The following is a 27,976-nucleotide window of genomic DNA, read 5'->3' on the forward strand; positions in this document are numbered from 1 at the left end:
TATCATCCTAAATCATTTTAACAATAGACTCACAAGACACAGAAACACTGACAATATTCACATTCTTAAGAAAGAAAAGTTTATTTATTTTGTGATTTATAAACAAAACACATGACCACTTTTCCATCATAATGAAAAAAATAATAGAAAGAAGAAGAGAAAATAAGAAAGGAATGAAAGTCACTAAATCACCATCACATTGATGAGCAGGTGTACAAAAGAAGAGGGTTTTACAACAGATGAGCGCCATACAGCACAGCGCCACCTACTGATCACCACCAGACATTAAGAAAGAATGACAGCATGAACGCTCACTAGATACAAGCATACACTACATATATTGTATTTTACATCAGGATGTTTTTTTTTTTCCTGTTTTTTTTTTCTTTGTCAAAGAAGTGAAAGAGTAGGGATAGAATCATCATACATAATTTAGCTACAATATACAGTGCTAGTTTGATCGGTATGTCAAAGCCAAACACAAAAGTCTTTTTTTTTTTTTTTTTGTCTTTTTTGTTATCGTAAACCAAAATCAAGAAGGATAGGATAAAAACGAGAGCTTCAGGGCAACACACAATAGAGCATTTACAAATACCAAGGTTTAGTAACGTCATAACTGTCCACTGTAAGTCGGTGCAGAGGTGTCAGTATGCAAAAGGCTCAGAGACGGTACATACACAAATCTCTTGTGTGAATAATGAATAGAAACTATAAACAAAAATAGTAAAATCATAGCCATCTATATCTATATTCATATATATCTCTATATAGTAAGTGTTTTCTTTCTGGTAAGGTCATGCAGCAGTCACGTTTGAGTAATTGTGACATCGGTTTGAGACGTGTTTTTGGGTGTGTGGCATCAAGGTAGGCAGGCAAGTGAAGGAACCAATAGCATCAGAGCACAGACGTGTCACCGCAACTGTGATCAATAAAGCAGGGGGTGGAGACAACTTTTTGAATGATCATAAATTGCTAACACTTTCAATTGGTTTTGTAAAGGTAATGCGTGTAATATTTTAATGTTAAAATACTTTATTGTATCCAAGTTTCAAGTGTAAACACCGGATCGTTTGTTTGAGCATCAGCAACACCGGCTCATAAGCAATGGCATGTTCAGTTCACGGCAGATGGGAGGAAATTCGGTTTGGTACACAGAAATTACACACTTCATCTTTAACAAATTTTCACTCCAAGTCTCCACCCCTTGCCCAAGCCCCACATCTGTCTTCTCCCTTCCCTCCTCTTTCTGAGAATGAACCAATGAGAGATCAGCATAAAAAAACAATGTCTTATACAGAGACAGAGCTGAGGTTGAATTGACAGCACTGGATCATTTGCATATGACAGCACCATGGGAGGGGCTTATGTCATCTGTGGGCGGGATTTAACAGGCGTTGTCTGCATTACTCCATACTACATGAGTACACCACAATGTCTAGAGCTAGCCTACCCAGCAGAGAGATCAAGAGAGAGACAGACAGACAGAAAGCTCTGTACAGTAGCAATAAAGTTCACTTAAAGCTTATAAAAAACGGTGCACAAGAAAACCCCTGCCCTTCTTTGCCCCAATTTAAAAACCCCTAGCTAATATGTTGTGTTCTTTGCTCTTGGGGAGTGTTGGTCCTCCAGACAGCAAGCAGAAAGGAGGCGACTAGGTTTTGTGTTGTATGACACTGAGCTGAGAAAGCAGGCACAAAATTAGGGTTGGGGGGAAACGGGTCAAGGTTACTACAGGTATGAGGCAATGCCAGAAAAAAAATAACGGCATAACACTCATGCCTTTCTACGGAGGATATTTAAGGATAGGTTATGGGATCAAAGGTGTTTAAGGTTTGGTGAATCAACAGTAATACTGTTCACAATGCATAAACATTCTCAGCCATCCCGATAAACGACAGGGCACATAACCAGGCCCCGAAGAGCTGAATTCTCACGAGCTTCGCGTGATATTGACTCGTGAGCTTTGCATCTACAGTGAACCTCTCCAGCTGCTGGTTAACCTCTGCCAAAGACTACCAGGTTAGAGACATTTCAAAGCAGGAGAGGTTTTGGGAGATGCACTGATTTTCGACCCTGTTTACTAGATGTGTGTGTCTATATATGTGCATGTGTGAGTGTATATATGGGACTATTTTGCTCACATATATACTATGTCTTGGAGAACATTTGCTGGTAATAAAATTAAAGCAACAAAACAAAAGTGCATTCCATCATTCGGTATACTTTTTTTTTTTTTTGTCTTTTTGTTGTTGTTGATAAAACACTGTTGTTGTTTTTTTTTTTGTCCAGGATGTGAGACTTTGTGAAAATATGTTTCAATGTCTCTTGTTTTAAGGATGTTTCGTCCATCCCACACCAGGAGAAGTGAACGAGCAAAAGCGGTAATTTAGCGTCTTCACTGTTTTACATACAGCTGTGCCCAACCTGCGTATTTACACTAGCGTGTGTCCTGCTTCCATAATCTCTCGCACAATTTTGAATCCCTCATTTATTTTTTCCCCTCCATTTTACTACAATAGCACACCTGAAGTGGCACACAGCTTACAAACGTTTCAAATCAGATTTTGTCTCCCTATCAAAAAAGATTGGAAAACAAAAACCAAGAGGATGAATAAGACAGACGTGCCAACATGAGTCTGAAGGACGCTTTATGCAGCATGACTATTAATCAATCACATAACAGCTCATTGAGACTAGACTAATCAATTACTTTAAAAGTAAAAAGAAAGGGGGATGCCAGTTATTAGTGTAAAGCCAAATGAGATTGGATGTGACAGAAAATCACTGCATTTTTTTTTTACGTTAGAGTAAACAGAAAATGTTAGCTTGAGGCCCAAAAATGGATCTTAGGATTATTAAATACACGCTTTGCTCTACAGACTTTTGTTGAGACTTCTGTCTTAAAAAAATCAGCTTTTTCTTTAGCTCCTTCCTCTCTCTCTCTCTCTAATCATCATCATCTTTCCCTTTCTCCCGCTTATCCTTCTTCTCCTTCTTCTTTTTCTTCTTCTTCTTCTCTTCCTTTTTTCCAAACGTAATAAAGTCGCTCTTGTCATCTCCGTCTTGTCCTTGTCTGATGGAAATAATAGCCGGCGACCCAGGGATGATGAAGGCTTCAGGAGGCACCTCACCGGGTTTCAGGTGCGGAGGGCCTCCCGGACCCGGCCCGTATCGGAAATGCCAACTGTTGCTGTCCACTCCGGCGCCTACGGGGGGAGAGACCTCTCCACCCTCATTGTCTGTAAGATGAAGAGAAAAAGAGACCATCTATTACAATCTTCAATAACTTCACATGACAATTAGTAAACACAGAAATATGCAGCTTCAAAACAGCGTCATCTAATAATGAAAGGGTTAGGAAGGACCTCAATGTGTTTCAGATGTGAGGGACGCTCCCTGGACCCTGAATTAAACACGCTGAAAGACACTTCCTCCTGCATTTTTTGAAATAAATGGTTATTTTTATGCCAAAAATATTCTAAATAAGGAGAAATGTTTTAAATGATTGTATAATACTTTCATTTTTATACAAAAAAATCAAATTTTCTTGTGATAAAGTATATTTATGTAGCCTAGAAATCTAGACGCACCCTAGCGGCAGCAAATTTAATTTGCCCGCAAGTGTGGTCTAGCAACTCTCAATTCCTATCTGAGCTGTATTCCTCAGAATCTGGACGGCCCAATCACATCGTGTAGGTAGGCTATAGAGTCGGCGGGCGGGGCCATAATGACGACGGCCGAGTTGCGTTTGCGTGCTTCTTGATGTGGGTCTGGCTTGTCAGGCTAATATTTATGTGCTGTTTAATACTAAAACTGAATCCACAACATGATCCCATGATGGAAACTCCTAAAGGTTCTATATATGAAGTGGCTGGGGGAACCCTTTAAGGTTCTAAATAGAACCTTTTCTTGTTTTCTTGTTAGAGTGTATGAACCATAGACCGTAAAATAAAACAAAAAAAAAAAAACAACTTGATATATATATATCAAGTTGAGTATTTTAACATGAGGTAGATACAGATTTGATTCCCTTTTGGAGCCAGTCTCTAGCAGCCAGTCAATACATTTCAGTTTAAGGTCGCCGCTTGGTATGAACCCATGCAGTGAATAAGCGATATTAAGCCTGAGACAAGGAAAACTCTTGTAAAAAGAGAAAAATAACCAACCCAACGTGTTTATTTTCAACAAAATAAGCGCTATCATAGACACTAAATCAATCCACTGCAAACCCTGAGAATGAACAAACAGAAGCACACACTTTGAATGTTTTTAGGAGTAGGAGGAGGAGGAGGAGGAGAGCACATTTCCCTAGTAAAAAATAAATATACTAATGTAGAATTGAAAATTAACAAAGACATTTGCTTTACTGTATCAACCTACTCTTTCTTATCACAAGGGCCTTTTGGAATTCCTACACTGTAAAAAATGATTAAAAAAATAAGTTACCTGGTTGCCTAAAAATATTGAGTTCATTGAAATTAAATATTTGAGTTAATACAATGAACATTTTTGAGAATCAACAACCTTTATTCAAATATTATAAAAATATTTTGTAAGCATATTGGGTAATTGTGTGTGTTTTATTTGTGAAGATGCAGTGAAACATGCCAAATTGATTTATCAAATTTTTTATGTGGTTCAGAAACAATAATATTTTTAGTTTCTATTTATTAAACCAATTTCCTTTATTGTATCAACTCAAATTTTTAATTTCAATAAACTCAAAATTATAAGGCAACCAGGTTACTTACTTTTTAAAGTTAAACCAACAATATTTTTTTACAGTGTAAAGACAGAGGTGTTGATAGTCCTTAAGACCTGTAGGCCAAAATTTGTCCCACCTTTAGAACAGCGGGGGGAAGTTATTATCTGATTGGACAGTTTGAATGTGGGGGGTTAGTCACATGTTCAAGGAAAGACTGTTGCTCCCTCCCTGTTGACCTCTGGTTCTCTCTTTTCTTGAGGCTGCTCTTTGGCTCTTCTCTTCTCTTCTTCTCTTAGCTTTTCTTTTTTGGCTTTTTATCTCAACCTCCCTCTCTTTCTATCCCTCACGTAAAATATCTATTTTATAATTATTTAAAGTGGAACCATAACCAGAAATTATCATTAAACCCTTTACATTTACAAATGATGTGCTAACTAGTTTTGATTCAGTATTAACTTTAGATGCTACCTATTGCAAGAGTGCATATTAGTACCTCAAAGGTAGAAAGTAGTACCTTTTCGGTTTTGAACCCTAGGGTACCGCCCCAGTACATTTTAGTATAGTTTTTTTTTTTTTACTAAGGCTTGCAGTGTCTTTTAAACATAATATGTCTTTTAAAATGCTCCATAAATTTGCCATTGAAAGCATGTGAATGAAACAGCTTGTAAGACCTTCTTTTGATTTATTTCAAGAGATAATGTAAAGATTCAGGATTCAGGTTTCAGTCTAATATTTGAATTCTCGAAGTTAATGATCTACTTATAACATGTTAATTTCCAGGTAAATATGATTCTGTATCACAAATTGTGATGTCTTACAATATACTCATGGAAAACAAAAATGACCAACTATCTTAAAATATGTTCTTCTTAACCACCTGTCATATAGAGACTGAATTCACCATCCGCTCCCACACAATCTCATGATAATGCGTATCAATAGTGTGAAATGAGTTTTGGCGTGCAAATGCTATGCAGTTTTTCGCGTGCATATGATACACACTTTATGGCGTGCATATGACACGCTCTTGGGTAGGATTAGGGTGGTGGGGTGGGGGGTTCATACGTATAATACGCCATAAAGTGCGTATCATATGCACGCGAAAAACTGCGTACCATATGCACGCCAAAACTCATTTTTGCGTATACATTCCACGAGATTGCACACTCGTACTATTTATACGCATTTTCATGAGATCGGGCTCTCCATTCTCACCAGCCTTTTTTCCCGTTTTGATTTAATGTGATCATGTTAGCTGTAAAAGTAAATTAAAGTAAAACACACCTCTGAAAATCTCTCTCTCTGACTCTCTCTGATTAACAAGTCACCTAATTTATTATGCCACTGGATAACACAACACCAATTAGTTTAATACAGACAACACCTTTGGCATCGTATCTGTGTGCAGGTCTTTGCCTTTTGTCTAAAGCTTATGTTGCGGAAGATTAGGATGGATTACAAACTAAGAAACATTCTGATTACAATATCTGTGAGTGAAAGAAGGTCTGTATTTAGAATTGTGGGTGTGAATTGAGAGAGAGAGAGAGAGAGAGAGAGAGAGAGAGAGAGAGAGAGAGAGAGAGAGAGAGAGAGAGAGAGAAGAGAGAGAGAGAGAGAGAGAGAGAGAGAGAGAGAGAGAGAGAGAGAGAGAGAGAGAGAGAGAGAGAGAGAGAGAGAGAGAGAGAGAAATAGACAGCATCCATTATGAGTCCTCAGAGAACTGACTACCCTTCCAAATCCCTCAGTAACACTAAACGCCCAAACGGCTTTGTTTTCTCTCTTCTCCCTCTCGCATGTACTCTTTCATCATGTCTAAATGTCCTCTCTCCATGCCCTTCCATTTTGTTTTTCGGCCTTTCTTTATACTGTCAGAATGATAACTAAGGCACAGAATTCACCAGCATTGGGGAGTGACTAACTAAAAGTAGCAATTCTGCTTCTGAAAATTTTCATTTTTCAGGAGCATGGCAGTTCAGTTGTGAACTAGGTGAGTTCTTAGACTCATGCTAAATGCTTTAAATTACGAGTAGTTTGTGTCTAGGCAAAATACAGTTTCAGAATAGCTTTCCCAACACATCTACATTGATAGCAACATCGTCTGCATATGTCTTGCCTTGACCTTTGCAGTCTTTCGACAAAGGCACACGTCTGGCTGGCAGATAATGGCACAGGTTTAATAAGCCGCATGACAAGGGCATGATTATTATGGCCAGTGAAAGATCCGGCTCATAAAACGATGAGAAGGAGAAAATCAAATCATCATAAAGAAAACAACAGGAGTCTGCCGACCCCCTCCCATCTACTTTCAATATCTCCGCATCTCTCTTTCTAAAGGAAGAGTGTAGTGCCATCTTACATAATGCAGAAGAGGAGGTGAGGAAGGGCAGTCTGGGGATGAAATATGAGCCAAACTCCAACGCTGAGCTCCTGAAGGAGCAGATTTCTGAGCAACGCTGCAGAGCCGAGGAGTTATGGGTTTGTTTAGATGAAACCATATCACTTTGTGTGTGTGTGTGACAGCAGATGACAGCAGATTTGTGCTCACGCTCTTGTGTGTGAAGCACAGAAAATGGGCTGATTTGATTCCACATGTACTGCAACACCTAGTCTATATATAATTTTTCATTCTACTGTATATAATGAAATATACAAATGTTTAGATTAAAATATATGTTCAGTAGATATATCTATTTACCAATCAAAGTTCATGTTACTGACTGTGCATATAAATTACATGCTTTCACGTGACATAATTGACTAAAAATGGATTGTTTTTTAATGTACTGTGTGACTTTGTGTGAACACAAAGAATGTGTGGGCATGCAAATTTTATTAGATATTATATGCATGTGGAACTGATTGCAGTACACAATGAATATATGTGATTGTTGTGTGTGTGTGTGTGTGTGTGTGTGTGTGTGTGTGTGTGTGTGTGTGTGTGTGTGTGTGTGTGTGTGTGTGTGTGTGTGGCACACCTTGTCAGGCTCTAGTAATCCTGATTAAATATGCCAGATGGCACACACAAGCTTTCTCATGAGCCTGCCAAGACAGCAGTGTGCATGTGTGCCAATGTGTGTGTGTGTGTGTGTGTTTGTTCATGTTTTCCTATCCTGGTGGGGACTTCAACCTGAATGCCCACTGACTCATGCGGACTTGTGTCAATGTGAGGACCTAAATCGAGGTCCCCATGAGGAAACAAACTTATAAATCAATCAGAAAGTTTTTTTTTTTGTTGTTGTTGTTTTTGTTTTTTGAAAATGCAGAAAGTTATATGTAATGGGTAGGTTTAGGGGTAGGGTTAATGTAAAGGGAGATAATATACAGTTTGTACAGTATAAAAAAACATTACGTCTATGGAGAGTCCCCACAAAGACAGTAAAGCAGACGCACATGTGTGTGTGCGCGCGTATGTGTGTGTTAAGGATAGTACTACATGTTATGAGAATAATGTTGTAATTTTGTGTAATAATGTTTGTATCACTGTTTTCCATTAAGGGCAGGGATGAATATAAGCATACACAATCATAACCTTAACACTAACACACACTCTAAAAAATGCTTGGTTAAAAACAACCCAAGTTGGGCTGAAAATGGACAAACCCAGAAATTGAAATTGAGTTGTTTGAATGTGTCCATTCACTGGGTTCAAACAACCCAATTTCTGCGTTTGTCCAGTTTCAACCCAACTTGGGTTGTTTTTAACCCAGCATTTTTTAGAGTGCATAACTAACCAGAACAGAAAATGAGAATGAAAAAGAATTTGCTCACTTCTGGGTACAAATTCTGTCCACAAAACATGGTTAAGTAGGCACAAGTATAATTTATAAGCTTGTTTCCTTGTGGAGAAATTCATTTAGGTAACAGTAACAGTCCCATGAGTCAGGGCATTCAGGCTGAAGTCTCTCACACACACACACACACACACACACACACACACACACACACACACACACACACACACACACACACACACACACACACACACACACACACACACACACACACGGTTGTTTTTGTGACATATGGGGACATTCCATAGGCGTAATGGTTTTTATACTGTACAGACCGTATTTTCTCTCCCCTTACACTGCCCCTGCCCCTAAAGCTATACCCATCACAGGAAACATTCAGCATTTTTACTTTCTCAAAACAAAACTCATCCTGTATGATTTATTAGCATTTTGAAAAATGGGGACATGGCCAATGTCGTCATATTTCACCCTCTCCTGTAATACCTATGTCATACCCATGTCATTATACACATTTGTGTCCTCATATGTCACAAAAACATGCCCCCCACACACTGAATGAATGAATGAATGAATGAATGAATGAATGAATGAATGAATGAATGAATGAATGAATGAATGAATTAGTGAGTGAGTGAGTGAGTGAGTGAGTGAGTGAGTGAGTGAGTGAGTGAGTGAGTGAGTGAGTGAGTGAGTGAGTGAGTGAGTGAGTGAGTGAGTGAGTGAGAATGAATTCCTCATATCTCCAAACCTCAAAAAAGTTGAGCATGGAGACAAACATTGACTCAGACGAGGACAGAAAGCAGAGCGATTGTCCTCAGTTTACCCTCTTGAGCTGATTAAAGCCCCTGGCATGTTCTGGAAAATTCCACTAGACCTAAAGCATCCAAAACACTCTCACAAGCTTCTGCACAGCCTTTCCTTTGTGACACTGATTGACTAAAGTGAATGTTAAACGCTTTTGTTACCTCTGACTAATATATTTTTATATCCCTGTTGTAATGAATTTTGAAAATGTTAAATTAGCCTGTCAAATAAAAGTGTGTGTTGTATTTGTGCTGGATTGTGAGTAAGAATGTGCGTTGCATTTGGATAAGTGTTTCTGTGTGCCATATGGCACTGTAGCTGAAACGAGAGCCTGGCCCACCTGTAGAGATGATCTTTAAACAGGCAGATCAGGATAGGTCACACTCATCCATTCATCCATCTTTACCCAACCTGCTATAAACCAGCAACTGCATTAGCAGCAGCATGAAAATATATTTTAATTCAAATTGGCACGTAAAAGTACATTTATTGCCAAAGCATTAAAAACACCCTCTCTCTCGATAGTTCTGCCTTTTCTTATCCACATCTGATCCTCGGTCATCCTTTTACATGCACCGTTATATGGGTTTGTTTTATTTTATATGATGTTCTGTTAACTCTCTCATTCAGCCACACCTCTTTCTTTCTCTATATATTTTGCGTTTCTCCTTTACTTGTTTCTCTCTCACCCTCCTTATTTTCCAGCACCATGTTCGTGGCATGAATGGTTGCCGTGGAAACTGCCTCTTCCAGTGAAAACTGGCTATGGCAGAGACACTGATGGAAACTAATACAGAATGCTCTCTCTCTCTCTCTCTCTCTCTCTCTCTCTCTCTCTCTCTCTCTCTCTCTCTCTCTCTCTCTCTCTCTCTCTCTCTCTCTCTCTCTCTCTCTCTCTCTCTCTCTCTAATGGTCAAATACTTCTCTCCCCTAGCAACAGAGGCAGTCACAGCCCCCTCCTCTCTGCACCTCTCTGTTTTCTCTTTCACTCTCCCCCTCGGTCACCCTTTTTTCTCTCATTGTCACTTTCTCTATCCCTCTTTCCCTTAGGCTGTCTACCTGCCCTCTGCCTCTCTCTCTCTCTCTCTCTCTCTCTCTCTCTCTCTCTCTCTCTCTCTCTCTCTCTCTCAAATGCAGTACAATGTTATGGAGTGTTAAACACCAAATGATGGAGTGTTTAAGACAGACACACAAAAAAATGGGATAGATAAAAAAAAAGACAGAAAATGAGAGAGACAACATGCTGCATCTTATTTGCATTCATTTAATTCTGCTGATCTACGCTTTGGCAATTTTGCCCATCTGTTTCACACACACAACACACACACACACACACAGAGATAGAGAGGGGCGTTGGCTTCTCCAGTGTTTTGCACAGCAGAGCCAAAATGAAGCTCATCAAAATGCAGAACCATATTTTAATACAACACAAAGCTCCAGCATCACATAAAACCAAGCAGCACTATTTTACACCACCAAATACCCACTGACTGAACATTCACATTACTGCCTAAACGGAAGAGTCCCCTGCTGCTGGTAACAAAACTCAAATTTATGGAATTATATAGCCTTCAAATCTCATGTATGACGCGGCATTGTGCCATGTTGGATGCCTAACACCACTGTTTTTTATGTGTCACATCCATGGCCATACCACACCATGAGATGAATATAATAAATGTAAAATAATATCATAATACTAACCCTACTTTGGTGCTGCAAGTATATTGCACAATACAATGATAAGTGACTTTTTCATCAGCAGCTTCAGTGGTCTACAGCCCTATGAAAATGTTTGAGATGACCAATCAAATCAAAGTATGCGGGTTTCTGTTCGCAGAGACTGCTGAGTGAGAAATAAGATATATTTACATTACATTTAATCATTTAGCAGACGCTTTTATCCAAAGCGACTTACAAAAAAGGGGAGAGTAATAGAAGCAACGGAACAGACAAGGCCAAAAACCTGTAAGAGCTGTTAGTAATCTCAATTAATTAGCACAATACACAACAATTTTATTTTATTTTTTATTTTTTTTATTTTTTTTTAAGACAGACATCAACAAAAACTCACGTCCGCAAAGTGCCGAACACTGGATTTTGATAGCTATGATATATGTAAGTAGCTTAACTAAAATTAATTATTTGGCAGCTGTTTTATGATATAAATATTAAATGACCGAAATAAATAATGAGAAATGCAAACTAATAACCTTTACCTTATTTGAAGGTGTCATTGTTACAGTGTAATTATATATTTAAGTAGGCCTAATATTAGGTATATACATCAACTTACTATAAGGTTAGGGTAGGATAAGGGTTTGGTTGAGTGTTAGTTGCATGTAATTATGCATACTTGCCATTGCTATTATTATGGTAAGTACATGTAACATGTAACAAGTACTGTAAGTTACCACACTTTATTTTAATGGAGTGTTAGTACTCTCTGCTTAATATCTGATAACACTATATCTTCATGGTCCATTGGGCCCTATTTTAACGATCTGAGCGCATGGTCTGAAGCGTATGGTGCAGGTGCACTTAGGGAGTGTCAGAATCCACTTTTGCTAGTTTAAAGAAGGAAACAGTCGGGGCACTGGCCGCATGATCTAAAAGAGTTGTACGTTGTCTCTTAATGAGTCATGGGTGTGTTTTGGGGTGTAATGTGGAATAAACCAATCAGAGACTTAACTCTCATTCACTTTAAAAGTCAGCTGAGCTTTATTTTTTACATTTAAAAATGTTTGTGTGCTGCTATACTGCACTATTATATTTATGTTGGTCAATGGTGCAGTCATTTAGAGTTGCCTCAAAATAGCGATGCGTCAACAATGCACCTGAACACACCTTGTTTTCAGACCGGCCCGCCCATGGGTGAACAGATGGGCGTGAGTGGATGTGAAAATGATAACTGCGTTGAGCTGAAACTAGCAAAAAACACTTGCATTGCATCACATTGTGTTGGGCGTATGATAGGGGCCTTTTTTAAGATACTTTTTGCAAGTACAGGTCAACTTATTCTACTAACCCTAAGCTTAAACTAATCCTCTACTAACACTCCAATGAGAGTAAGGTTACTTATAGTCAACAGAAAGTCTAAAGGAAACCATCAAAATGAAGTGTTTGTCATTTTGAATGGAAAATATATACGTAATTTATGTGATTCATGTAATGTTATTTATAATGGTCAATGAGACGATTGTCCCCATATGCCCTAGCAAACTCAAATTTTGGGACCTCTGTTTTTTTAAAAGTATGGCACTGGTCAAATGACAGATTGATTCTAGGCTTGAACATGAGAAATTCAAGTGAAATATAAGGGCTACAGAAGAGTGAATAACAACCTTTATTTTAGTTAATTTCACCAGACAAAGTTACCATAAAACTTCAGAAGATTAGAATAGTATGGATAATGATCACTGTTTGCATTGTCTGCAAAACAAGCAGAATTAACAGTTTGATACATTTCGTCTTTGTGCTTCAAGCAAGAAAGAATGTTTGGAACAATGTAAAGATGAATAAATCATCATTTTTGGCAGAACTAATACTTTAAAAAGCTGAGCAGCAGTTCAGACTTGGAAGCGTGTGAAATATCCGTAAATGAGACCGATAAACATTGAATAGGAGGAAGAAAGAGAAAGAGCGCGCTAAAATCGAAAGAGGCTTATTTCTTTCATTTTCAGCCTTTGCTTTTGCAGTCATCATCAGAGACTTAATTAGAACAAATTGCTCTTTCATCACCCGAGTAATTGCGCCCGTTTTGTCCTCTCGCCCTCCTTCTCTCCCTTTCATCTTATTGAAACTAAATTACTTTGATTATTCCGAACACCTCCAGAAGTCATCGTTCCATCCAGGAGGGTCGAACCTCACCATAGACATCCGCAACCCCCATGCAGTTAATTAGGAAATTAAATATGCATTAATTGCATCCTTCTTCTTACCTATGAACTTGTGACCCAGGAAGTGATCCTAGACAAAATGGTAGGTTTATAATTGCTGCCTACGAGATGAGTGCACATGAACGCAAGAGAGCAAGTCTGTATTGCTGTAATACTAAAATGAATCACATTTTTTCTTTATTTGCTCTACATGATGTTCTACAAAAGACCACATCAATATTATGGCCTAATACAAGCCTAGAGCTGACTCCTCATGACTCAATTTGTTATTCTAATCGTGTGCTTGTTGATTCTTTCACAAAAACATATTTTATCTTAATATGTTTTGCCCTGATATCTGTGGTGATCCGTTTATGGGCTCCTTTGAGTGTGTGCAGACATCTCTGATTAATAACCGAGACTCTGTCCTCTGCAGAAAGTCAGGTGATTCTTCAATTATTTGGAGTGCGAGAAAGAGAGACTAGGCAAAATGGAGATAGAATCTAATATTGTGGATTAATTATTATGACCGGACATCTCCACAGCGAGCGAGCGAGTGAGTGAGGAAGAATGTGTGCGTGTTTGTGTTGAAATAGTCTGAGCTGACCATTATTAATATTCCTCTGCTAATCGAGTCATCTCTCTGTGCTTTAGCCACGCTCTCTCGGTCGCCGCTCGGTACTGAGAGCTTCTCTTTCTTGCTTTTGCAGATAACCTCCGCATCTCCTCTGACTGTGTCATTTCCTCTTTGAGCTGATAAACTGGATTTATGCTTGATCTGGTCAGAGCTGTGGAAATCGGTGTCACTCTCTTCTTCATCATAGCTCTGACAGGTCACCTGAACGAGCTAAACGTGTATAATCCGACATTAAAACCAGGGGATTCCGCTGTTATCTGACTGTGGGGAAAAGAAAGCGCTACAATTTACTCTGATTTTTCTGAGAGTGTTTTTAAAGGTATAGTTCACCTCAAAATAAACATTTAGCATCATTTATCCACCCTGCACATTGTTTCAACATTAAACTCAAACGTTGAGTTGATTTTTTTCCATTCAACAAAAGTGAATGGTCTTGTTTTCAATACAAAGAAAGTAGAGAGTGATTAAACCTAGTTTAGTTGTATTCCTGTTTTCCTATAAAGACCCAAATTAATGCAATTTCTTCCTCCAGAGCAGATCTCAAATGAACAGAATACCATTTTTTCTGTTATTTTATGTCCTTACACTGTAAAAAAATTTGGTTGTTTTTTGTTGGTTTTACTTAAAAAAGTAAGTAACCTGGTTGCCTTAAAATTTTGAGTTGATACAATGAAGGAAATGTGTTTAATAAATAGAAACTCAAAATATTTTTGTATCTGAACCAAATAAAAAAAATTGATAAATCATGAAAATAGCACTATTTGGCATGTTTCACTGCATCATCAGAAATAAAACACACACAATTACCCAATATGCTTAAAAAATATTTTAATAATATTTTAATAAAGGTTGTCGAATCTCAAAAAATGTTAATTGTATTAACTCAAAATTTCAATTTCAATGAACTCAAAATTTTAAGGCAACCAGGTAACTTTTTTTTCTAAATAATTTTTTACAGTGTAGAGCTTGGCAGAAAAAAAAGAAATCACTCCACTTTCCAACATGAAAGTGAGCAAATGATAACAAAATCTTAATTTTTGCTCAACTATCACACAAACATCATTTCTGACTGGGTTGCTGCCATTGCACTGTAAAAAAAAGGTTGTTTTTTGTTGGTTTAACTTAAAAAAGTAAGTAACCTGGTTGCCTTAAAATTTTGAGTTCATTGAAATTAAAAATTTGAGTTGATACAATGAAGGAATTTCGTTTAATAAATAGAAACTGAAAATATTATTGTATCTAAACCACATAAAAAATTTGATAAATCATGATCACTGCGTCATTAAAAATAAAACACACATACATACCCAATATGCTCACAAAATCTTTTAATATTTTAATAAAGGTTGTCGAATCTCACAAAATGTTCATTGTATTAACTCAAAATTTTAATTTCAATTAACTCAAAATTTTAAGGCAACCAGGTAACTTTTTTTCTAAATAATTTTTTACTGTGTGTGAAGTGATATTTGCCTCACTTGCACAATAGGAGGATTGCGGTCTCACTAATGTATTACGGTGGTTTCTGTGCTGTATGGAGTTGTTCCCTGAACTCCTCAGTTGGGTTTCCTAAGGAAGCCTCATGTAGGTCATATTCCTCATATCCTGCATGACTGCAGCAACTCAACTCAGCAAAAGAGGCCAACGCAGAGGAGACTGCAGCGAAAGAAGCAAGCGAGAGAAAGAGTGATGTGAGATCAGTACAGGGGCTGAGAGAGCAATAGATGGTCCTGAGGGGTAATACCAGTGAGACTGTGAAAGAAAGTGTTAGTCCTGCCAGACCACACAGTGGAAAACTGTATTGCTCAGTGGTTGCTCTTTCATTGCTATTTTCAGACAGATTTTCTTAAGTTGTTCTCAGATGTATGGAGCCCCTAACGGGACATTGAGATGGGAAGGGGAAAAAAATATTTCAATGCTTTTGCATTCTCTTGCAGTAAGTTCCCCAGAGAAACTCTGCATTCACTCACAAGGAAGAGTTTCTCTGGGGAACGCAACACATTTATGAGAGAACACAAAAGCATTTCGACCCGTTATTTTCTTTTTAACACCATGTCCCTTTAGGGGCTCCATACAGATGTTTCAGCCAAAATGTGTTAGGAGAAAATATATACACAAATGAGTAATAGTTGTGTATACAGCTAAACAAATAATGTTGAAAACATCACAGATCATTTCATCATGGAAGTCAGGGATTTCAATTGAGGAAACTCAAGAGAGGAAAATTAAACATTTGAGAAGCGGAAAACATACGCTCTCCACTTGATCTCATTTTAATTATTTTAAACAACTGAGAACGGAAAGAGATTGCATTTGTGATTTGTCATTTCTTGAAGAGTGTGTCTGCCCAGAGTTCAGTTCTCATATCTTACCGGGAGCGCTGGAGACGGTGGGCCAGTTCTGAACCAGAACTCCTTGAGCACCCTGCATCACGGATGACTCCTCCATATGATGGACCGAACTACACACAAACAGAGGAGAAATATTGTCAGATTAAGACTTGGTTAGTTGTAGACCTAGTCCACTTAGCGTTGACATTTACCACCGAAAAATACGGAACCTAAAGGCACAGGGAAACATTCACAACCTGATTGGTCAGTTTTTATTACATATATTTCACAAAAGAACTTCCTGAAAATCCAAACAATGCTGTGTGTTGTACTAAATGGACTCATGAATTCATGAAGAGCTTATAAAACAAGTAAAGGAGTCAAAACAGCAGCAGGAATCCCTCCGTCACACACACACACACACACAAATGAAGATCTGCTGAAAAGAGATGAGGTTTCAATGCCTGTACCGAACTGTGATGGTCAACATCGCCAGTATGACAAGAAAAAACAGATATGATTGAGCATTCTTTCCTTTTTAGGGACACATTTTGTGACATCATGTCCTGTTTTTGGTTCGTTTACATGTCTTTGGTCCGTGTTACGTTCATATTTCATTTGAAACGCACCAGAGTTGGTTTGGAAGCGGACCGAGACCCATCTTTGCTTGTCTGGTGTGCACCAGGGTTTAGCACGGCACTAACAGAGCAATCGCACTAGAGCTCATTTTAATCGAACCAAACATGCCAAGTGTGAACACACCCTTATAAATCAGTTAACAAAGATTGATTTGAGTTAGTTTGTTAGCAAAGGCAATTTCCTGACTCTCTTGGTCATATACACAAAGTTTAATGCGCTCAAAAACACCCTGCTCAAGAAAACTATTGGTCTTAAGAGGAAATATTAATTTCATAACTGAAGGGTCTCTTACATGTACATTTTTTACATTCATGTATATTTTTCTATTCAACATTGTACTCAAATTGTCTCAGATCCCAACTTGATGAGAAAAGATTTGTCTGTATACAATATGGCCTGAAAGGTCTAAATACTTTTTTTATTCTTCATGGCTTTTGGCATTTAACTAAATCTGATTATTGTGCGTGATATGCATGATGGATGATATGACTGTTTGTTATGGTTTATCTTGGTATTTTATGCTTTTGAGAATGTTAGGTATAGCCCTTTAGTCCATTATTATGGTTTTGAAAGTGCTTTATAGATAAATTTGAGTTGAGCAGGATGTGTGTTTGACCTGGGTATGGTATATGTAGGTCTTCAGTGAGAATTGGAATCGAGACGCTTGGATTAGAGATTAAGGATTAGACCGTGGTCTTCTCTGCAGTCACACCACCTCAGAGATTAAAGTTTACAGTCATGCGCACTCAAAATTTCACACCAAATATTTTTTTCTCACTCTAACAGACACAATAATAATAATAATAATAATAAGTTAGGCTATTAGTGTAATTTTTTGCAGTAGATCATCCTGTTTCAATTGAAAATATGCCATGTTATGAAAATAAATGTGCTGCAAACTGCATTTTTATCGACTCCGCATACACCCGCATTTGTGTGTCTGTGTCAGGAAAAAGCCTGAGAAATCGCCAGTGGCAGGAAATCAAAGCAAGCAGGAGGTTTATTTTGCTCTTAAAAAGGGGTGTTATCACTTTCCATGTTCTCTTTGTAGATATGTATGCAGCTGGAAGTGTGTTGAGAAAGGATTAGCTCAGTGTGTTCAGAGTGGCTGAAAACATGAAGCATTTTAGGGTCGTTCCATCGCAACATCCACTGCTATAGAAGAATGGGAGAAAATACATTTCAGATTCAGATTGTAGCTGTTGTTAAATGCTTGACCCACAATACCTTTTTCTTGCACCTTATACATCTTATGCTAATCATGGCATATTGCCATCAAATGTACTGTATAATAATTGACTGTTGTCTCAAGCGATTGGTTAAAGCTGTGCTAGTTTCATTAAATCAGACTGTTTCTCACTTAATACAATTATTTTAGCTCGAAATCAATATTTCATGTCCATTTATTTATTTACTTTGGAAAGTATCTATCTAATGAGTGGGCTGACATACAGGTCATTATCGCAATATAAACACCGTTTAGGAGAGCCATTCAGTGACTAACAACTGAGGCAATTTATTATACAAGGGTCAAGAATATTTGCAGTATTATTATGTTGAGAGTAAAATATTGCAGAAACTATGGAACAATTTTTTTTTTATGTGAAATTTTTAGTCTTTATTTGATCAAAAATATAGTTAAAAAAAGTAATACTGTGAAATGGTATATACAATAACCGTTTTCTATATATTTTATAAAATGTATACATTTATATTCTTCAGCTTTCCTGTAGCTTAAACAGTAGAGCATGGCGCTAGCTCCATACTAGCAACGCCAAGGTCATGGGTTCGATTCCCAGGGAAAGCAAGAATTGACAAAAATGTAAAATATGTACCTTGAATGCAATGTAAGTCGCTTTGGATAAAAGCGTCTGCCAAATGCGTAAATGTAAAATGTAAATATTATAAAATGACATTTGTCCCGGTAACATTTTTTAAGTCTTCATTGTCACATAAACCTTCAAAAAAATCTTACAGATATCAGACTTTTGAACAGTAAAAAAGAACAAAAAAAAACATTGCTAAGCTTTTTTAGCATTTTAGCACACCAGACTTCAGTTTATTTAACTCTTCAAGGGGTAGATATGTTCACGTATTTTTAAATGTGAATTCTAAAATATTAGTATTAATACGTTGTGACATTTCAAACTATTGAAATGAACCACAAAACTGTTAAAAACCCATCCAAAATAACCAAACACCAGAATGCATGCAGATCAGACCGTGATGGGTGGAAACCCACCATTTTATTTGCCCCCCTCTCTCTCTTTCTCTGATGAATGTTTGCAGTCCAAGGTCAGGCGGTTACTGCTGCTATTACATACTGTGTGTGTTTGTGTTTGTGTGTGTGTGTGTGGTGTGTGTGTGTGTGGAAGCCATTTTAAAGAGCTGTGAAGCAGCAGTCAGTAAGGCTAATACATTATTAATGAGAAACACTGGACTAAATACATGATCCTCAGCTAATGTTCAAACATCCCCCCTCTCTCTCTCTCTTTCTTCCTGTCTGCCTTGCATTACCTCTGCCCATTTCTGCCTGCATATCAATGTCATTGCTTCCTCCACTGATCATTTCTTTACTTTAACATCCAAAAAGCTATTTTTGTCTAAAATATTTTTGTCTGTGGAGTGAAAAAGTAAAGCCTTTCATGAAGAAAATATACTGTAAGTAATATTTTCTGCCCTTGCGATTCTCACATTTGTCAGGCTATTGCTAAGGTATTAATGGCTTTAACACATTCTAAACTTTAACACATTTAGTAAAGTAGGCCTTACTGCACGTCTTACCTTTTGATGTATTGTTCATGTCACAAAGGGCCCTATTTTAACGATCTATAGAAAAAATGGTGGGCGCCAGGTGCATAGTCTAAAAGAGTTGTACCTATTCTCTTAATGAGTCATGGGTGTGTTTTGGGCATAACGTGCAATAAACCAATCAGAGTCTCATCTCCCATTCCCTTAAAAAGCCAGTTGTGGCGGTATCACTATTTACATGGCCCAATTTATAAGCGGAAAGACTGATTGCTTATCCAGAGAGGAATCCTTTGTTTTATTTTTGATATTTTAAAATGTGTGTGTGCTGCACATCCCTATGTGTGTAATTAGCAGAGTATATGTGCGCTGTGAACCCGCCTATAGGCGCATTTTAATAACGCGCCATGTAAATAACACAAAAATTACTGCAATATTGACTTTACACCAGGTTTTTGTTGGTCAATGGTGCAGTCGTTTTCAGTTCCTCAAAATAGCAAAACGCCAACAATGCGCCTGAACACACCTCGTTTTCAGACCAGCCCATGGGTGAACAGATGGGCATGAGTGCATTTGCCATTTAAACAACGTGGCGCTGGACATGAAAATGATAACGGGCTGACACTAGCTGAAACACTTGCGTTGTGCCTGGCGTCGCACTGCGTTGGGTGTGTGATAGGGCCCAAACTGTTGCACATTGAAAATACTTGAGTTAAGCTTCAAATCTCTCTAAATATGAGCTATAGTACACATTAATAAAACATAAAGCTATGACCTACTGCCAGTGAAACCCTTATAAATATGCCTTGAACTCAACAAGCAAAAGAAAGCAAGTGCATCATTAATGTGAAATTAGTTTTCCAATGGTTTCTCCAAGTACATAAATTGTGAGACAGGAATCAGATTTAATGCATGAGAATGATTTGCGTGGCTACATTAGCTCTCATTAAACCCTGCTGTAATTAGGAGGAAATCAGTGTATCACTAATGGAGATCGGAGGTCATTCCATCATACACACACACACACACACACACACACACACACACACACACACACACACACACACACACACACACGTTTGTTTTTGTGACATATGGGGACATTATAGGTGTAATGTTTTTTGTATAAACCGTATTTTCTATCCCCTTACACTGCCCCAGACCCTAAACCTACCCATCACAGGAAACATTCTGCATTTTTACTTTCTAAAAAAAAAAATCCTGTATGATTTATAAGCATTTTGAAAAATGGGGACATGGCCAATGCCCTCATATTTCACTCTCTCCTTGTAATACTTATGTCATACCCGTGTCATTATACACATTTGTGTCCTCATATGTCACAAAAACATGCCCACACACACACACACACACACACACACACACACACACACACACACACACACACACACACACACACACACACACACACACACAGACCTCTGGCATATGTGATTGTGCTGTCCAGTCTGTTGTCTGCAGTGTCCTTCGTCGCCATCGTTTTGCCGACATGGCTGAAGGCATTACTTCAATCGCCGCGTGTGACCTACTTCTGCTTCCACAAAAACTGTCGCTGTACAGCTGTACTGGTCATTCAGTAGTGTATCTTTATTAGTGGTGGATAAGTGATGGATAACTGCATCCACTGGACCTACCAACATGGTCCAGTAAATGATGGGTAATGTAATGCTAGTGAAGTTTCCATGACCACACCAATATCATTTGTCTTTTAGCTAACTACTTATGTCTGAAAATGATCATCTATCTTGCATTGACGCATGCATTTTCTTTGAAGCTGCTTTGAAACTATATGTATTGTGAAATGCGCTATACAGATGTGAATTGAATATCTTATAGTTAACACCATGCATTTTGGTCGATCAGATCACAAGCAGACCCGTTTACACCTGGTCTTTTAATCCATCTTTTTTGTCCACTTTCAACCACTTCAATCCTGATTTCTTCAAGGGGAGGGTCTATGGATGAATAAAATATATGTTTTTTTTCCGATCTTTTAGAAAGATCTGTTTCTGCTCTGACAGCTGCAGGACCATCCGAACGCTGTGAGTGTGTGTTAGAAATCAGGAATGGTGAGAGAACATTGTGTTTGGTTTATTTTTCGTCTTCACACCAAACTTGGGTCTTAAAGTGTATATCCCATCTGGCTTGTGCACTTCCCATAATATGTACACATTTGGTCAGTAGGCGTCTTCTGTGGCTGTTCGAACACATTCAACCACATGAGCGTTTACACTATGAAAGCAATTTGGTCAAATGTGCTTTTGACTACCTCTTGAAGTGGTTGAAAGTGGAAAAGCTTAAACTGTTTTAGACCCCGTTTATATATGTATTTAGTAGTGTCCACTTGTGATCCGATTGACTAAAGCACATCTTAATACCAGGTGTAAACAGGGCCTATGTGTTATTCTATTCTTACCTTCCTTTCATTAGATTCAGCGATTTAAAGGAGTCATTATGATACATTTTTGCGATATTTTACCTGTGTAACCTAATGGGGAAATGCAACAAATCCGATCAAGTCTTACCTTTGCATTCCTGCTCTGAGTGACGCTGAATATCTCCAGTCTGTATTGGGGACTTTAGGCTGAGAAAGACAAAGACACAAAAGAGAGAGAATGAGATGACGTTAAAAGCTGAGACGGATTAAAAAAACCAATAGTATCTCATTAATTCATCATATGGTCACGATGCCTGCAGGACTGTGGCTTTGGAAGAAAAGGGTAGATTTAAGTCAAGATTTTAACCATGTCTTACACACACACATATACACACACACACACACACACACACACACACACACACACACACACACACACACACACACACACACAACAACAACAACAAAATGAGATGCTCATTACCCAAAAGATCTGAACCAGCCAGACCATCCATTCAAACAAACAGCCAAAGGGACAAACCAAGGTCATAAAGCCTTGGAGGAGCAGCAGCAGAGGGGTGATATCGATTTTAATGAGTCTCCTCAGGGAGAGAGAGAAACTGAGGCATTTCTGCAGTCAAATTGCACAAGGTGAAATAATGTTTTGCTTATTTATAAAAATAATGTCCGAATGCAAATATCCCCAGTGATGACCAGAGCTTCTCAAACCTGTCCCGATGACCCCCTACCATTGCACATTTTTGGATGCCTCCCTTGTCAGACACATCCCAAGTCAGTCTGTACTAATGAGCCAAAGAGACTAAAGTTTTAAGAAGCACAGCGCATAGACATTCATAAATCGGTTTAAAAGCATCTAGTTAATGCATGTATGGAAAATGCATTACATGATTTTCTTTACGCAAAATTATTTTTGTCCTCTTTCTTCTTTTTTATTCTGGGGTGAATCTTTATGTTCACTCGGGTGTGGTATGATACCTAATCTATGATGCCGAAGACAGAAATGGTATTTATGCTTCCCTCCCATCCTTTTATCACCGTTTTCTCTCTCACACACATCTCCTGGTGGACATTCATCAATGTGAAATCCAATTCTCAGCGTAATCAGCAGGGCCTGCTTTTCCTCCACACAACACGCAAACACACACATCCATCACAGAAGCCTGCAAAACAACTATACACGTATGCTCCTAGCCATGCAAAACCCCATATACCAACACTGATGTTCAAACTAGCATGAAGCTTTCACGGCCTTAACAACCACATTTCAATGGCGAAACAACTAATATAAAGAGAACAACAGACTCAAAGGACCAGAAATGTATGTAACCATCTGATGCACCAATTGTGTTTACAACATTCCCATGCATAATGTACAAAGACTGGATATAAGGATATGAAGTAGGAAGGCTTGATTTGGGATGAAGATTGCAAGGGTTATATAATTTACAGAAATTACAGACATTCAAATCAAGTGAATATGAAAACAGAGCCGGTTGCTGAGCAAAGAAACTGGGGATCTGTTTTTTATTCATCTCACATGTCTTTGATTTATCACTTACTGTGTTTGTGTGTGTGTGTGTGTGTGTGTGTGTGTGTGTGTGTGTGTGTGTGTGTGTGTGTGTGTGTGTGTGTGTGTGTGTGTGTGTGTGTGTGTGTGTGTGTGTGTGTGTGTGTGTGTGTGTGGTGTGAGGAGAGGCAGATAATGAGTTCAGTCTGATCTCGTCTCACCAGCAGTTCCTAACTCTCTTTTTCTCATTTTCTCTCTCTCTTAGTTCCCTTCTGAGTGGACACACCTCGCCTAGATACAGCATTCGCACCTCTGCACCAACCAATCACAATCCTTCCTTCTTTTTCTTTCCAAACCACATCACCCAATCAGCCAGCAGAAACCGCTCCACTGCCACTTAATCACACACTGGGAGAACAAACATGACTGACATTTAATGAGAAAATCTGAAATGAGCCAGTAATTACTTCACAAATAAGAGGAGCTCACACATTTTCACATCCAGTAATCCCTAAAACACTCACAACTTGATCAACAAAACAACATAAATACACTCAATCTGAAATGAGGATCTTTGGTGAACTAGAAAAGCAGATACAGAAAGCTAATAAATTGTTGCTCTATCTATCTATCTATCTATCTATCTATCTATCTATCTATCTATCTATCTATCTATCTATCTATCTATCTATCTATCTATCTATCTATCTATCTATCTATCTATCTATCTATCTATCTATCTATCTATCTATCCATCCATCCATCCATCCATCCATCCATCCATCCATCCATCCATCCATCCATCCTGTGTTTAGCTTAAAGGCCTATCAACTGGTTTTGGTGGATGATGTTCAAGTGAAGTTAACTAAACTGAATCTATGCTGGAGAGATCCGGCTCTTGAGAGATTTAAGTGTGGGTACAGAGAAACTGGAGTGTTGTTTGAGCTTCACACCTCTAAATATAAACACACCCAGCTGTCCTGAAACAGCGCACTGCAGAACAGGCTGGAGAGAGAGAGAGGGCGAGCATACAAGCATGTGAGAGGAAAGGAGGAAAAGCTTCTCTTTAAATTCATAACTGATGAAATGCAATATGATGACAGCCGCAAAACAAGTGGAAAGAGAGTCTGATACCGTAAATCACCATAACCACACACACAAACGCATGCATTCTGCAGTGCACACTAGAGACTGCTGCTGGGAATTAATGAGGCACAAAAAGAAAAAAAAATAGTGAAAATGTTCCAATACAACAGCAGGCAGGCATCCATTACCGAGCTCTGATACTAAGCAAGAAACCTGAGCTTCCTGGTGTTAAAAACAGGCCTGTAGCTGTACTGCAAACAGTGAGCAAGACAGCTTTAGTACACTATAAAACTTTTTTTTTCTCAAAGTTGTAAATAAAACAAAGATTACTGGAGTTTGTCTTACAAGGAAATACTATTTTAGTATTTCTTCCAAACTTCACATTTAATTCAATGAGTTACTTGCTGTCCATTTGTAATTAATTGTGAAATACTAGTGATTTCTGAGTGAAAATAGTTTCTAATATATATATATATATATATATATATATATATATATATATATATATATATATATATATATATATATATATATATATTTGTTTTTGGCTGTGTATTTGGAAGCAACAACAAAAACACAAATGCCAAAGCTACTCCTAAATCATCATCATGAGAGAGAAAAGGCACCACATTAGCAAGAAAGAACAGAATTTGTTCCTGTCTTCATGCATGGATGGATGAGTCACTTGATGAATGCTGTAAGAGTGTGGGCACTGCACACACCTGTATTGCCGTAGCATCGGGCATGCTCAGTCTGCGCACAAACTGCCCGCTCTGTCCTGTGAAGAAACGGTCTGCCCCCGAGCCCCAAGTCCCGCTCATCGGCCGGCCCGTATTGTAGAACATAAAAGTGTCACTTCCTGAGGTGGCGGTCAGGCAGGTCTTATAGCAGTATGTTTTAGTTAGAGAGCCGTTTCCTCGGACCTCAATGTAGTGTGGCTCCACTTTCAGATCTCTTCGCATAACCGCGGACTGTTGCTGGAATGTAACCCCACCAGCAGCGCCCCCGCCTCCACCTGTGGCTCCACCTGCTCCACCACCGGCAGCTCCACCTCCTCCTCCACCGCCACCACCACCGCCACCATCTTTGGTAGCTTTCTTCATCGTCGTCTTCTTTTTCTTCTTGGACACACAGCAAGGAGAGCAGGAGCAAGCGTCTGGTTGGCTGCAGTAGGCATGGCAGCGAACAATTGCTAGGACGAAGATAGTGAGCAAGAAAACAAAGGTGGTGGCACTGAGGGCAATAAGAAGATAGAGGGTCACTTCGGAAAACATCATTGTGCCATGTGGTCTGATGATGCGTTTTGGGTCTGGGGCCACTTTGGGTGGGAGCTCCATGACGGCAACGGTGATGGTTGTAGATGCAGAGCGAGGAGGCAAACCATGGTCGCGGACATGAACCGTCAGGCTGAAGACAGTGGAATTGTCTTCGAATACTTTCCGTGTGGTGCGGATCTCACCCGTGTGCTCGTGCACCTTAAACAAGTCCAGTTCAGGCGGGTGATGGAGGCTGTATAGCAACCAGGCGTTTTCTCCAGCATCTAAGTCCCAAGCTAGCACACGCGAAACAAGGAAGCCAGCCTCTGAGTTACGCAAAATAGTCTCCGAGGAGTGCGAGCCATTTGCCGCTGGGCGAACAAACTGCGGGCTGTGGTCGTTGGTGTCCATGATGTAGATATAGACAGTTGCCACCCTGCTCAGAGGTGGCACGCCATTGTCTTGAGCTTTAACCTGGAAATGAAACTCACGCAACTTCTCAAAGTCAAACGACCGTAGTGCGTACACCTCACCTGTGGCAGGTTTGACAGAAACATACGATGCCACGGAAATACCATGGTTGTTGTCATTGAGCACGGTGTATGTGATGCGAGCGTTCTCGCCGGCATCAGGGTCCATTGCCTTGATGACGCACAGAGGCGCATTGACCGCATTGTTTTCTGAAACATACACAGTGTATGAAGTCTGTTTAAAACGTGGGGGGTTGTCGTTCACATCTGCCACTTCCACACGAACCGTCATTGACGATGAAAGAGGTGGCGTTCCACCATCCATGGCAGTAACTGTGACATTATATGATGATATAGTCTCACGGTCCAGGAAGGCTGAGGTAACAATGGTGTAATGATTCCGGAATGATTTGATTTTAAAGGGAAGGTCAGGGGGAATGATATCCAAACTGACCTGTTTGTTTTGTCCAGAGTCTTTGTCATTTATGCTTATCAAACCCACCACAGTGTCTGCCCGAGCATCCTCTCGAACTGGGCTGGAGAGAGAGGAGAGCACAATCTCAGGAGGGTTATCGTTCACATCCAGCACCTCCACCACCACTTTACAGTGCACTGCTACGGCCCCTTGGCCCCGGTCTGCTGCCTGGATATACATCTCATAGCTGTTGGTGTCTTCATAGTCCACATTGCTCATTACTCGAATTTCCCCACTGTCTGTGTCTACAGAAAACATCTGCCTCACTCGATCTGGCGTGTAGGAACTAAAAGAGTAATACACCTCCCCATTGGAGCCCTCATCTCTATCTGTGGCGTTTAATTTAATTACCAGCGCGCCAACGGGAGAGTTTTCCCGCAGTTTCACTTTATATACGGAGCTGTCAAAGACTGGCACGTTGTCATTGGCATCCGAAACGCGCACGTTGATTTTGGCTGTGCCTGAGCGCGGAGGCGATCCGCCGTCAGTAGCAGTGATTAGAAACTGGTGAGACTGCAAAAGCTCGCGGTCGAAAGGCTTTTTCAGCACGAGCTCTATGTGCTTTCCATCTGCAGGTGGTTTGGTTGAATCGAGCGCCAGGTGTTCGTTTGAGGTGAGGCGATAATGGCGCACGGAATTCGAGGCGTCGTCAGAATCTTGCGCGCCCTCAATGGAAAACCGCGCGCCTGGCTGTGCGCCCTCGGAGATCTCCAACTGGTACTCGTCTCGAGGGAAAAGCGGCGAGTTGTCATTTGCATCCAAAATCTCAACATCCACACTGTGCTGTTCAAATGGGCTTTCTAACACCACGTCGAGACTCAGCGTGCAGGTCCCGCTGAATTCACAGAGCGTTTCGCGGTCAATCCGGTCGCTTATAACAAGCTTACCGGTTTTGTGGTTGATGTTGAAGTATCGCCGCGCACTGTCAGAGCTGATTCTGATCCGACGTGCCGAGAGCTTTCGCAGCTCCAGCCCGAGATCCCGAACAAGATCCCCAACGACAGTGCCGCTCTCCAGCTCCTCCTGAATGCTGTAACGAATTTGTGCATCTGTAAGGACACTTAGTAGAACAATGAAGAAACATAAACAAAGAGGCACGTTCTCTTTTATGCAGCTACATCGCCCTGCAACAGCCATCGCAAGCTGGCAACATCCACAGACGGATTAAAAACCGCTTTCCGCCTTTAGAGCTCGCCGCGCAAGAGCTCCAAACCACGGCATCCAAAAGACGGGCACACTACGTGCAGGATGACCAAAGTCTCCGCTGCGC

The 27,976-nt window shown here is 39.5% G+C and overlaps 1 protein-coding gene across 1 annotated transcript; it reads right to left on the reverse strand.

The window, feature by feature from the left end:
* Window positions 1-56: 56 nt before the first annotated feature.
* On the reverse strand, window positions 57-27,974 carry pcdh2ac (protocadherin 2 alpha c). Its single transcript, XM_067456945.1, has 4 exons — window positions 25,228-27,974; window positions 22,040-22,098; window positions 16,149-16,237; window positions 57-3,239 (listed from the first exon to the last, which is right to left on the reverse strand). Exons 1-4 carry the CDS (start codon window positions 27,841-27,843, stop codon window positions 2,947-2,949), a joined length of 3,057 nt encoding a protein of 1,018 aa, XP_067313046.1. The 5' UTR covers window positions 27,844-27,974; the 3' UTR covers window positions 57-2,946.
* Between the last annotated feature and the right edge of the window lie 2 nt (window positions 27,975-27,976).

The sequence above is a fragment of the Pseudorasbora parva genome, chromosome 11 (genome assembly GCF_024679245.1).
Source record: "Pseudorasbora parva isolate DD20220531a chromosome 11, ASM2467924v1, whole genome shotgun sequence".
NCBI lineage: Eukaryota > Metazoa > Chordata > Actinopteri > Cypriniformes > Gobionidae > Pseudorasbora > Pseudorasbora parva.